At 30.4% G+C, this 13533-nt stretch overlaps 1 protein-coding gene across 3 annotated transcripts; it reads right to left on the bottom strand.

Moving 5' to 3' along the window:
- Positions 1–7269: 7269 nt before the first annotated feature.
- Positions 7270–11186, bottom strand: LOC145132719 (chaperonin 60 subunit beta 4, chloroplastic-like). 3 transcript variants are annotated; one of them, XM_079067610.1, is made up of 13 exons: positions 10965–11186; positions 10607–10732; positions 10298–10435; positions 10100–10195; positions 9777–10016; positions 9452–9686; positions 8699–8868; positions 8546–8623; positions 8396–8467; positions 8207–8311; positions 7874–7966; positions 7677–7769; positions 7270–7591 (listed from the first exon to the last, which is right to left on the bottom strand). In XM_079067610.1, the coding sequence occupies exons 1-13, from the start codon at positions 11109–11111 to the stop codon at positions 7382–7384; spliced, it is 1803 nt and encodes a 600-aa protein (XP_078923736.1). In that variant the 5' UTR covers positions 11112–11186; the 3' UTR covers positions 7270–7381. The 3 variants fall into 3 exon arrangements, with proteins under 3 accessions (XP_078923736.1, XP_078923737.1, XP_078923738.1); XM_079067611.1 differs by having other exon boundaries at positions 10607–10786; positions 10965–11076; XM_079067612.1 differs by having other exon boundaries at positions 10607–10728; positions 10965–11074.
- Positions 11187–13533: the final 2347 nt, after the last annotated feature.

Here is a 13533-nt window from a genome sequence, read left to right as displayed (position 1 = left end):
ATATGTGCGAGCAAGGGAGCTTTCCCTGTTTACATCTCATGAGGTGTTTTAGCAACCTTCTTTTTTGGAACAAGATTTATGATGCGGGTGGCTGTTTCTAAGGCATACCCCCATAAATAAATAGGAAGAGAAGATCGATTCATCATGGAACGAACCATATCTAGTAAGGTTCGATTACGCCTCTCAGCCACACCATTAAGTTGTGGTGTTTGGGGAGGAGTCAATTATGAAACAATTCCACATTCCTTGAGATAGTCATGGAACTCGATACTAAGATACTCACCACCTCTGTCAGATCTGAGCATCTTTATGTTCATATCCAATTGTTTCTCGACTTCGTGCTTAAACTCTTTGAACTTTTCAAAGGTTTTTGATTTATATTTGATTAGGTAGATATAACCATATCTGATATAATCATCCGTAAATGTCATGTAATATCGATTAGCATCTCTTGTGGCGGATTTGAATGGGCCACACACATCTGTATGGATGATGTCTAATAATCCTTCACCTCTTTCACATGTTCCAGTGAAAGGTGATTTTGTCATCTTGCCCAAGAGACAAGATTCACATTCATCATTTGTCCTAGGATCAAATGACTCCAACTCTCCATCCTTTTGGAGTTGGGCGATGTGTTTCTTGTTTATATGCCTAAGACGACAATGCCATAAACATGCATTGTCCATACAATTGGACGAATCAATATGAAACATATTATTGCCTAAGTTATCAACATAAATCACAATTTCATACACTCCATTACAAGGTAAAGCTTTAAACATAAAAACACACCATTTTTTAAAGCATAAATTGAACCAATATCGTTATCAAAAGAATATTTAAAACCTTGTCTAAACAATGCATAAAATGAAATAATGTTTCATAACATTTCTAACGAGTAGCAACAATTTAATAAGTCAATCCTAACATCACTACTAAGCACAAGCCCATAAGTCTCAATCTTGGTAACATGTGAATATCGCCTATTCCCCATAATCAAATTGAGCTTCATATGCTCCACCTCCTCACTTTCGCTTAGTCCCTACAAATCAGAACAAATATGGAAACCACACCCTGTATCAAGAACCCATGAATGAGAAAGTTGTGTGTTATTGACTTAGATAGTGTAAATACCTGACGAGGACACCTTGATCTTTCCATCCTTCAAGCTGCAAGTATTTGGTGCAACTTCCTCTCCAATGACCCTTTTCGCCACAATGGAATGAAGTGGCCTCTTTTGGATCACTGATCGCAGGAACATCAAAGTTGGGCTTCGTCTTGGACCCACTGCTAGATCTTACAGCATGGGCCTTCCCTTTCCTGGTGGATTGGTAATGATCCTTCCTCTTTTTCATTTTTCTAGATCCAGTGGCTTGGAAATGAGCATTTATTGCAGTAGGAGCATGATTCTTCTTTATCCCTGACTTGACAGTTTGCAACAAATTATAGAGCTGGGTCAATGTCGTCTCCGTGTTGTTCAAATGATGAGTTAAGACAAACTGATCATAACTAAGAGGCAAAGAGCTAAGGACCATGTCAATGAATAACTCTTCATCGAGCGACACATTGAGCCTCTAGAGTTACTCCACGTACCTTTGCATCTTCTGTACATAAACACAAACTGATTCTCCTTCCTTGAGCTTGCATTCCATAAGAGACTTGACCACTTCGTAGCGCTCTTGTCTTGCCTTTCTTGTGAAACTTTCCAACAAGGTTAAGACTCATCTCATATGGCTAGTAGTACTCATAAAACTTGGCCAGATCTAGTGCCATAGTGGCTACCATGATGCAAGCAGCCTTTGTGGCGTCATCAGAATGTTTTTTGTAGGAAGCGATTTCCTCCGGAGTCGCGGTGGAATGATCGATTTTAACAAGAGGCTTATCGAGGACATATTCTTTTCCCTCGTATCGAAGAGTCATCTTCAAGTTTCTTATCCAGTCCATGTAGTTGGGACCAATGAGCTTCTCTTTGAGAAAATCGAGAGTAAGGAGGAGTTTGAGCTTGAGGATCCGATTTAAGTAGGTGCGAGTTCACCGTTTCCAGACATCTAAATCAAGAGACATAGTTTTTAGTTAGTGATATAAATCCTTAATAATTTACCCAAAACTAATATTCAAGGCTGGGATCCAAAATACAATTTACAACAAAGAATAGGGATGTCGTAATCTAATTACGAATTTATTAAGATAGGTAATACAAATTTACCAATTTCAATCTAACATTAAATTCCTAGATCTTTTGAGATATCAATGACATGTTTAATCTTAGATTATGCTCTTCAATTTGTAACTGGGATGCCGATGATCACAAATAAGATGTGAATAACCATGCAAACCCGCTTGACAACATCGATATCATTTATCATCTCAAATTAATATGACGGTTAACCACACACACTCCATCAACAATGATAATTTTCGATTTTTCCATCACTCAACTTTATAGTCCCAAATTAGTGTGTCGGCTAACCACACACGCTCCGCTAACGACATATAAAGAGTGATGTGCATTTTTATGGATTCACATATATTTCACATTTTGTCCTAAAGTAACTAGAGTTGGGATTTATAAAGGTTTAGTTACTTTATAATATCATACTTTTAGAGGTTATGCCCTATCAAACCTATTCAGATAACGACCCTCCACCATACAAGGGAGCAGTGGGTGAGATTGGACACCCATTCAACGGTCATTTTATAGGCCGTTATCCTTATACCCCCCCCTAGAGTATGACTTCGTGAATAAGGCCTACTATTGATTTGACTGACTTGTCTTATACATATAATATATTAACTTTTAATCATATATAGTATAATGTGTATTTTAAATATTTTCAAAATACAAGGTTCAAACATTATTTATCTAAATTATCATATAATTAGTTATTTAATTCAAACCTAGAATGAATTTATAATTATCCTTTAATTATTAAACTCGTAAGAGATAATTCATTTTAATTTATCTAATTAAATATTATCATAAAAGGATATCTCCTAATATTTTCGGTTTCATTAATTATCACACAAGGTATTCAAAAATCGGAACCAGGCAGAATCAATACAAGATAAGTACCAAAAATAATACCAGAAATTAGATTAAGCAGATGATTACCGAAAAATAATAAAATCGTTTTGCCATGTCGTGGCAGAAGCACTGCCATGTCGTGAAAACATATTTTATGAAAAACAGGTTTTTCTAGTTCATCTCATGTGCAATCAATGTTTGACAAACTTAAGTTCTGATATCATTGTTGGGTTTTATAGATAACAAATATGTACAATGCAGAAAACAGTTAATAATTAATAGGATACATGCATCCTATAAAAGATCTATATCATATACATTGATATCAACATACAATGAACAACTAAACTAGCCTAACCCTAGTATAATTCGAAAATTAAAAAGTTTAGGTTACATACCTTTTGATTTGTTATAACAAACAAATCAAGTCAATCTTTGTAGTTATGAAGCTTTGGAAGACTAGCACCAAAGAGATGATGTCTCTAATTGTTTGTACCAAAACTTTAGCAACAAGAACATAAGAGGAGAGAAGAGAGGAGAGTGAATTTTTAGCTATATGAGTCTTAGAAAGTTGGCCAAAAATATGAAGCCTTAAGGAGCTAGTTATAGGTCAATAAGGTATCATTGGATAAACTTAATTTGAATATAACTAATAACATCTCAAATTAGACACGTATTTTATAAGAAAAATATATACAAACACCTATTTTATAATAAATGCATTTGTATACAAACACGTTTTTATAAAAAAAATGTATGCAAACACACATTTTAATTATAAAATTATGTACAAACACATTTTTATAAAAAAAAGTATAGAAACATCTATTTCATAGCCAAACGTATTTGTATATGTTCATGTATTTATATGCATACTAATAGATGTTTATGTATTTATACGCACACAAATACGTGTTTGTATATATATATATATATATATATATATATATATATATATATATATATATATATATATATATAGTTTTTATAAAAACGTATTTGCAGTTGTATATATTTTTTTATAAACACCTGTTTTATAATAAATGCATTTGTATAGAAACACGTTTTTACAAAAAAAAAATGTATATGTATTTTACCAAAATGTATACAAACACATTTTATAAATAGGTATTTAAAATAAAAAAATGTTTTGATAAATAGATATTTTTTATACAAAATGTTTTAAAAAAAGGTTTTATATAGAAAAAAGAATGTTTTTTATGTGGAAATATGTTCTTTTGTATAAATATGATTTTATATAGAAAAAAGCATATTCAAAACAATTTTTTGGAAAAAAAAGATGTAAAAAACAAAATTTTTGATAAATTTCTAACAAAATTCTGAAATCCGAGTCAAAAGTATAAATTTTGGACCATATTTGTAATAAAATTTAAAATCTATGTCAAAAATATAAATTTTAAAAGTTGGATGATCTGTTGACCCAGTAAAAAGGTCAAAATGAATATAATTATCAGTTTTTGAGACTTACTTAAATAAAAAAACATATAAATACTAAATTGATTATCAAGCCAAAATATAAAATTTTTGTATGAAGTTTTCACTATATATACTTACTCATAATATGATTAATTATGATTTTTTTTACCTTATATATTAGTATGCTTTTATATTATATATAATATTATTTACTGAATATTGATGTTGGTTGTATAAAAAAATTGGAACACATAGCTATTTAATATAATACATTATTTTATTAAAATAATAATAATCTACTCTAATAAATGAAATTTTTTTTGCCACATGTCACACACTCATTCAATTTGTCAAATGTAATTTTGTGGTTATTTTGAATTAATTTATTTTCCACATGTCATTTTATGAATTTTTCTATTTTAACAAATTCTACATAATACTTTAATGTAATAATTACAATAAATCTACTCTAATAAATGAAGGTTTTTTTTTGCCACATGTCACACTCTCATTTAATTTGTCAAATGTCATTTTGTGGTTATTTTGAATTAATTTATTTTCCACATATCATTTTATAAGTTTTTCTATTTTAATAAATTCTACATAATATTTTAATGTAATAATTACAATAAATGTAGTAATAAATGAATATCAATTTCATTAATGGACTTACCTTCTTATTTCAAAATTCTCAAATTAAAACACATTAGTTTATTTTGTTTATTTATTTAAATTTAAAAGATAAAAAAATCAATTTTAATAAATCATTATTTTTTTTATTTTTTTATAAATCCAAAATTCTTAAATATTTTGACATTTATATTTAATTTTTTAATTAACCCATGTTATACATGGGTTTTACACCTAGTGAATAATATAACTAATATGAAGTGATATGTTTCACGAACAATTTCACTCTTAAACAATATATCTATGTTTGTTGCACAAAAAAAAGTCATATTAGAATTATAGTATGATTATTATTGATTAAATTGTACAAATATACTTCAACAAGGACCATAATTGCAAAAAAAATCATTTTTAATCTGACCCAGAAAACACCTAAAACACAGGGACTAAAATGTAACTTGTAGTTGCTTATTCATTTCTCTTCCTCATGTCTTGAATGAGAATCTATTTCTGTTACCAACACCATAACTGAATCGTACTTTCTCAAATACATGAAAACCGTTAACAATCATATCATGATGAATCATAAATAATCAATGTTGTTTATTTAGTAGGTTAGAGTTCGTTATTAATAATTATTTTAGATATTTATATTTGTTAATTGTTATAAAACATTTTTTTATTAAGATACTATATACCTTATTAATTATTGCAGTTAATGCAAACTTCTCAAACTTTAATGGCCTCTTTTTAATTATGTTTGAAATATTTATTCACTTCTACCAATTTGAATAAGAAGCTAATTGATATACAACAATTTTTATTCATATACTTCAATTTGTGTTTTAACTTTTAACTATTGTTTACAAATCGCTTTCCATTTAAACATGTTAAGTGAAACGATTATCTTGTAATACGTTATGTAAAAAGTGAACTTTATTGATATTGGGTGAACTTTTAGGAATTTTGTTATTTCAACTCATTAAAAATGAAAATATCATGCTGACCATAATAAAAAACACGTGTTACTTAGGTTTACAAAAGATGCAAATTGCACAGTTAGATGAAACACACATTTATCATCACAAAATATTCTATCAATATTTAACTTTGATGAAGATTATTTAAATAAAACTAGAAATGCTTGAGGAATTGAATATTGTTTCATCTCTTAACATGAATGATGGAATATGAAGAATTATCATGCAAGGAAATTCCATCCATTTCGTGTTGCTGTTTATATGCAACCTTTTCAGAGGGGTTAATTTTTAGAGTTATATTTTAATTTCAAAGTGATGAACAAAGTTGGTTTTGAATATTCTAAGATATAACACTTCTTATTCTTGGATAATCTATTATTTATGAATGATATGTTAACTATCATGTTTGTTAGATCTTAGTACTCCAAACAAAATATATACTTCATCGGTTCATCCATCTAATCACCTAATACATAAGTTTGTTGGATGATGTACTCCTAACCAATTATATATTTGAATATTTCCTTCCATGTGATCACCTATAGAGTTGGCAAATACATAAAATCATTTATATTTTTCTTTCCAATTCCTTTTATTATGGTGTTTAGAGCGTGTTGTGCTAACAAAAACTGGATAAACCTGCCAACCCAAAATTAACAAGTTGGGTTAACAAATCAAACCAACCAATCATTTCATTAAATAGACATGTATTTTGTTGAAATGTCTAACTAGATGGCAACCTTCCAACTTCTATAAATATATATTTATTTTCATTTCATATTTTATTTAACCTTATAACTAATTAAAAATTTACAAAAACAAAACCGTAAAGTCTTATATATTTAGAATGTTATTATGGACATTTATAATGTAATTATGTTTCTTTTTCAATTTGGAACAATTGTTTAGGTCTTTCAACTTCTTTGACTACGTGTAAACTTTTTATTTTATGTTAATATTAAAATCTAAATGGTTCACACATGTGAAACCCATTTATTTAACAAATTAGGTTGGGGAAAAATAAATGGGTTAACATGTTTATCTAACAGGTTGGATTGAGTTGAAAAACTCTGATCTGTTTAAACGGGTTGAGTTGAGTTAAAAATCTCAACCCGTTTAATAAATTAAACAGGTCAATCCGAACCCAAACCCAACTCGACCCATTGACAGTCAGCTCATACCGCTATGGATCCAGTCTTTCATCGGCGAACAAACTAACATTGATGTTAATTTACATTTCATTTGATACATTATTTTGTCTCACACTCTACATGTTTGTTATGTACCTATTTCTGCTCGATTTTCTTATCTACAGTCTAAGCTTCATTTCGCTTCTATTTCGTCTACGGGTCGGAATTGAGTTATCCGAGGCCGAAATCGGCATCGGCATCGGCTTTGGCGATTCCTTCGATGGTCTCATTCCTTCGGGCACGGGTCCATCCATGTCAATCACAACGGCGTCAGAAGTCAAAAATGTCTTTGCAACCGATGCTGCATGCTCTATACAACATCTCACCACCTATTTCATAACCATTTTTTTTTTATTCAAATTTTGATTTTTTTTTAATAAAATTATTTGCAATAACCGATGATTTGATTGATACCTTTGTTGGATCTATAATACCCGCCGCCATTAGATCTTCGTACTTGTTGCTTGCAGCGTTGTACCCGTACCTCATATCATCATTCGACAAAACCTAAATATAATTAAAAAAATAAAAATAAAAAATTATACAAATTCAATTCACAAATTTTGTTTTTTGGTTTAAATTGATGGATATAAATTAGGGTTTTTGGTTACCTTCTCAATAACAACACTACCATTCACACCAGCATTTTTGGCTATTTGCCTTGCTGGATATTCCAATGCTTTTTTGAATATATCGGCTCCTATCTTAATTTTCACAACCAAAATAATTTCAATAATAATAAAAATGTAAAGATACATTTTTTTTTAATACTAAATAAAGTAAACCCATGATTCTTTATGAAAAAAGGGTTATTCTACAGACACACCATATGAGATGTAAATCAAGTACACAAGGTACTGAATGATTGGTAATATTAAATAGTTTGAATTTTCCTAAAAGAAATTTTAAAAATATGAGACATGATTATGGTGATTAGTGATTACCTTTTGCTCTTCATTATCCAAAAGTTTTTTGATTTGATTAACTTTCAATGATAGCCTCAAAAGACAACAACCACCACCAACTACAACTCCTTCTTCAATAGCAGCCTTGATTTTAAACAAATATTAAAACCTAAAAAAAACAAAAATAGAAAGTCAACAAGTTGACTATGTCTAATTAAGTTCATTTACCTTAGTTGCATTTACAGCATCTTCCATTCTCAGTTGTTTATCCTTCAATTCAACTTGTGTTTGAGCTCCAACCTAATCATATAAAAATAATCCAACCATTAAATTAAATTATATATTTTTTTAATCAAATTTCAAGATTTTCATGGTTACCTTAATAATCGCAATCCCTCCCGACAATCTTGCTATCCGTTCTTTAAGAATTTTCTTTTCAAAATTTTCTTCGGTGTTCTGAAAAAATAAATTGGGAGAAAAGTTTATAGAATTACATAGTAAATTATTTAGCAAATGAAGTGGTGTATATACCTCAACAAGGTTTTGGATTTGAGTTACCCTTTTTTTCACATCTTCTTGAGTGCTTCCATCAATAACTATTAATGTGGAATCTTTGGTTATAACCACTTTACTTGCATTTCCAAACATTTCCTCTTTGACTCTTTCAAGGGTCAACCCTGAATCCTCCCTAATCACAGTCCCTACAAAAGGCTATATTTTATAATTTCACCTTCATTTTTTATAGTTAATAAAGTGAAAAAATAAAATATCAAGATTGACAATATTATATGAATGTGATGTGAAATTAACTTTTACTCACAAAAGACTGCAAAAAGATAACCTTTTTTTTAAACAGATTCCGAATTATAAAACAATTTTACAATTATAATTTTTTTTAATTTTTTTAAAATTCATCTCATAAAAAACCTTACATGTGTTTTTTCCGTATTAAACCTCAACTTTATTTTTTTCATGAAAATAAAGGTGATCAATTTGGTCAAAAAGGTGGTCAATTTGTTAATATCACCCGATAAAGTGCTCATTTTGGTAAAAAGGTGGTCAATTTGTTAATATCACCCGATAAAGTGCTCATTTTGGTAAAAAGGTGGTCAATTTGATTAAAAAGGTCATCAATTTGTTAATGTCACCAGATAAAGTGGTCATTTTGGTAAAAAAAAAGTGGTCAATTTGATTAAAAAGGTCATCAATTTGTTAATATCACCTGATAAAGTGGTCATTTTTGTTATTAATAAATTTAAAAATATAAGGGATTCTTTTTACTACCTCCAGTCAAGATAGCAATGTCATCTAAGTAATGGCTCTTGCGTTGACCAAAGGCAGGAGCTTTAACAGCTGCAGCTTTTATTATTCCCTTGAGTTTGTTCCTAATTATTGGAGCTAAAGCTTCCTTCTCAATTCCTTCAGCAATTATCACAATTGGATTGTCTTTTTTAACTGCAATGTCCAATACTTTATACACCTCCTTTGGATTTGTAATTATTTTGTCAACCAAAAGCAACTGGAATCAACAAAATTTCACATTTTTCTAATTACTTACCTTGAAAATCCCACTTTTTGGAATTGAGGGAGTAAAAATCAAGAATCTTACCTTGCAATCTTGAAATTCTACTTTCATGGTTCTTCGATCAGAAAAATATTTAGATAAATAACCTCGATCAAATTGCATCCCCTCTACAATCTGTAAATTGTTTTCAGCAAAATTCCCTTTCTCAATAGTGATAATCCCCTTTCTTCCTACTCTTTTAATAGCTTCAGAAATCATGCTTCCAACTTCAACATCATTTCCTGCACTTATGGTGGCAACATCTGAAAGCTCATGATCCTCAACCTACAAGGTAGGCATTTTGGATTTAAGTTTATAGAATTAAATGGAAATTGAAAAGAGGATCATGTTTGTTATTTAATCAGCACCTCTCTAGACATTAACTTGAGCTCTGAAACAAGGGCTTCTGATGTTTTTTGAATCCCACGTGATATCTGTATAGGATTCATGCCTGCTGCAATAACCTTGAAATTTTGAAAAAGTTAATGAAATCTTGGTTTGAGTGATTGAGTTTCAATCTGTTTGTCTTCCATTGATGACATTAACATATGTTTTTTTTTTCATACCTTTACACCTTCAGCAATGAGGCCATGGGCAAGGATGATGGAAGTGGTGGACCCATCGCCAGCTAGATCATTTGTTTTTGCTCCAGCTTGTCTCACTAGTTTCACACCAACATTCTCAAGAGGGTCCTCTAGTTGAATCTGAATAAAGCGTTTATCAACAGTGGAATGGATTATGAATCTCATTGAGGCAAATCAACAAACAGTTGGAAGACAACTCTACTGACCTCTTTGAGGAGCCAACAGATGAGCCCAATTGTTAAGTAAGAGAAAGAAAACCAAAAATTATGGAGGAAAAATTCTTCTACTGACCTCTTTGAGAACAGTTTCACCATCATTAACAATCTTGGGGGGACCATACTTGTTCTGCAACACGACATTCCTACCTCTTGGACCCAAAGTAACTCCAATCAGCTCTGCCACCATGTTCACGCCTGCCTACACCCAAACCCCACGAAATTCATTACACATCGAGAATGTTGATGGTAGAACCTAGTTATTCCAAAACACAAATTAACAGCAAAGTATCGCAATTTGGCAACAATCGAATCCCAAATTATGTACCCAATTGGGATAAAGATAATAAATGGGAGAAGTTGAATGAATCTGAAGAAACATATAATTTAGATATCAATAGGGAAATAAATCACAAATGAACAACGCGACTGACCAGGAGCTTGGTTGTGGTTGAACCATCATGATTGAAGTGAATTTCTTTAGCCATTGATGTGATTGGGTTCAGTGATTTTCTACTGAATTTCGAAACTTTTGGATTCTTGAATGATAATGGAGGTGCAACAGATAGAGAAAAAACCATGTTTAAATTCGAAATATTTGTGAAGAACTGGAAAAGGATAATGTGGAATCATACAAGTTCCTGTGAAATAACAAAATATCTGTTAGAAGTTGCTCTTGGCGCCTTTCAAATCCCAGCTTTAAAGCGTACTCTTTGAGATGGATAAGGCCCACCCAATTAAGAAAGGGCCGGTCCGCTGGATATAACAAAAAAAACGATATGTTAAGAGAGGGAAAAAAATTAAATTTAGTCTAATTTTTTTATTATTATTTGCCAACAAATAATTAAAAGAAAATTAAGAATTGATTAAAATAGCCTATGAAAGATTGAAATCATAGGTAGATTTTTATGGGATGCGATTTCACATAACGGGCTACGATTTCAAGGGCCCACATGCGATTTAATGTTACGAAAAAAACGGATTTTGCCATTTCAGATGGCAAGCAAATAACTTCTTTATAAAATATATTATAGGCTTTGATGACTTATTACTTCCAAATTTTAATTCCGGAACCTTTAATGTTTATGTTGGCCCAAAAAATTTTGTTAGCACGCTGAAAAAAATAAGGGAAATGAAAGAGTAAATTATACGAATGGTTCCTATGGTTTGGGGTAATTTGTACGTTTGGTCCCTGGTTCCTACCTTATTTTTTTAACTCAAAAGGTTCCTACTGTTTATTTTTGTTGCACGCTTGGTCTCTGTCTTACATAAAAAGACTACTTTGCCCTTGATTTTTTAATTTATTTAAATAAGCATACCCTCAACCTCACTTCCACCTCACATTACCTTACCATACCTATCTCACCTTATTTAAATAAATTTAAAAATCAATGACAAAATAGTCTTTTTAGGTAAGACAGGGATCAAACGCGCAACAAAAACAAACTGTAGGGATCTTCTGAGTTAAAAAAATAAGATATGAACCAAACATGCAAATTATCCCAAACCATAAGGACCATTCGTGTAATTTACTCATACAGAAAAGTCCCAAACTTTTGCGAAAAGTTTCAATAAAGTCCTAAAAGTTTTTTTTTTAACAGAAAAGTCCCGATTATTTAACATTCTGCTCAAATTAACGAAAAAGTCATTTTTATATTTGAACAGCAAATGACAGATTATATGATTTTCTCAAAATAATAGACTTTTCTGTTAAAAAAAAAACTTTTAGGACTTTATTGAAATTTTTCCTAAAAGTTTGAGACTTTTCTGTAGATTTCAAAAAAACAATGATAACAAATTACCTAAGATTGGAGAATATGTTTTAAACACTTGTACATTATGCCTTTAAATCTTATACCATCACACTTGGAAGAGAGGAAATCGCAGATGGAAAATATAAGTCTTTAATGCATGAATCATGCATTACATACGTGTACAATCAGACATGGATAATGTCATCTACAATTTCTTCTCTTCCAAGTACGATGGTATAAGCTTTTAAGGCATAAGGTACAAATGTTTAAAGCATATAAATCACTAGCTAAGAGGAAATCGCATGACATACCCATCTGCGACTGTACAAACAACTAATTCGCAATTTATGCATTACAGACTTGTACAATCGTAGATGTGTATACCATCTACAATTGATAAATCTGATTTTCGAAATAAGAACTTACAAGATACAAACAATATAAGTAGAGATTTGATAACTTACACAATTCTTAGATGTAAAACTTCCTTCCACAATTATAGATAATTCCTAAATCTTAAAAAAATGTGAAAATAATGTAAACAAATTTGTAGGATTTAAATACTTTGGGATCATGGACTACATAATCACCAATGGGCTATGAAATCACAGCTCATTAGCCGATACTGCAGACCATGAGGGCCCTTTCATAGGATATTTTAGTATTTTTCTTAATTATTTTTGGGTATTTCTTTGCAAACTATTAAAGGATTAGGATAAATCGCTCTTTTTTCTCTCTCTCTCTCTCTCTCTCTCTCTCTCTCTCTCTTTCTATATATATATATATATATATATATATATATATATATATATATATATATATATATACCATTCACAAAAATACAGTTAGAGTTTCTCACCCATTTTGTATATATAAAGAAAAACCAAGAATTTTTTGAGTGTATTGTTGTTATTTGTTTGTCCTTATTTTGTAAAAGATTGATGATACAGGTTATTATTATGTTTTAGATCAAATGCGGGAGCCAAAATGAAACACAATAGAAGTTATTATATTTCTATTAGTTTAAAGGACATTAGTGAGACAAGTAACAATGTAACGTCCCAAAAACCATAGTAAATTTTTAAAATTTTTCAAAGTCATTTTCATAATAAGCATTAGTCAAAAACATTGTTTCCAAAACATAGTGATAAAATCAGGGTATCAAATAGCATCTCTCAACATAAAAAGCCACATGATGATGTGTACGATCAACCCTTCGCCTTCCCCCCGATACTCTGAAGTACCTAAA

The sequence above is a fragment of the Lactuca virosa genome, chromosome 8, assembly GCF_052849685.1.
Source record: "Lactuca virosa cultivar CGN04683 chromosome 8, Lactuca_virosa_CGN04683_v6, whole genome shotgun sequence".
NCBI classification, from domain to species: domain Eukaryota; kingdom Viridiplantae; phylum Streptophyta; class Magnoliopsida; order Asterales; family Asteraceae; genus Lactuca; species Lactuca virosa.
The sequence above is the reverse complement of the archived record's forward strand: the minus strand, read 5'-3'. Positions and strand labels throughout refer to the sequence as shown.

What these genes read in the sequence shown, in the direction of transcription:
- LOC145132719 (XM_079067610.1), bottom strand. Translation starts at nt 11,111, where the DNA reads ATGGTTTTTTCTCTATCTGTTGCACCTCCATTATCATTCAAGAATCCA. An exon ending in CATTGCTATCTTGACTGGAG is followed by an intron (nt 8,869 to 9,451) that starts GTAGTAAAAAGA and finishes AGCCTTTTGTAG; the next exon opens with GGACTGTGATTAGGGAGGAT. An exon ending in TGGATAATGAAGAGCAAAAG is followed by an intron (nt 7,967 to 8,206) that starts GTAATCACTAAT and finishes GTGAAAATTAAG; the next exon opens with ATAGGAGCCGATATATTCAA.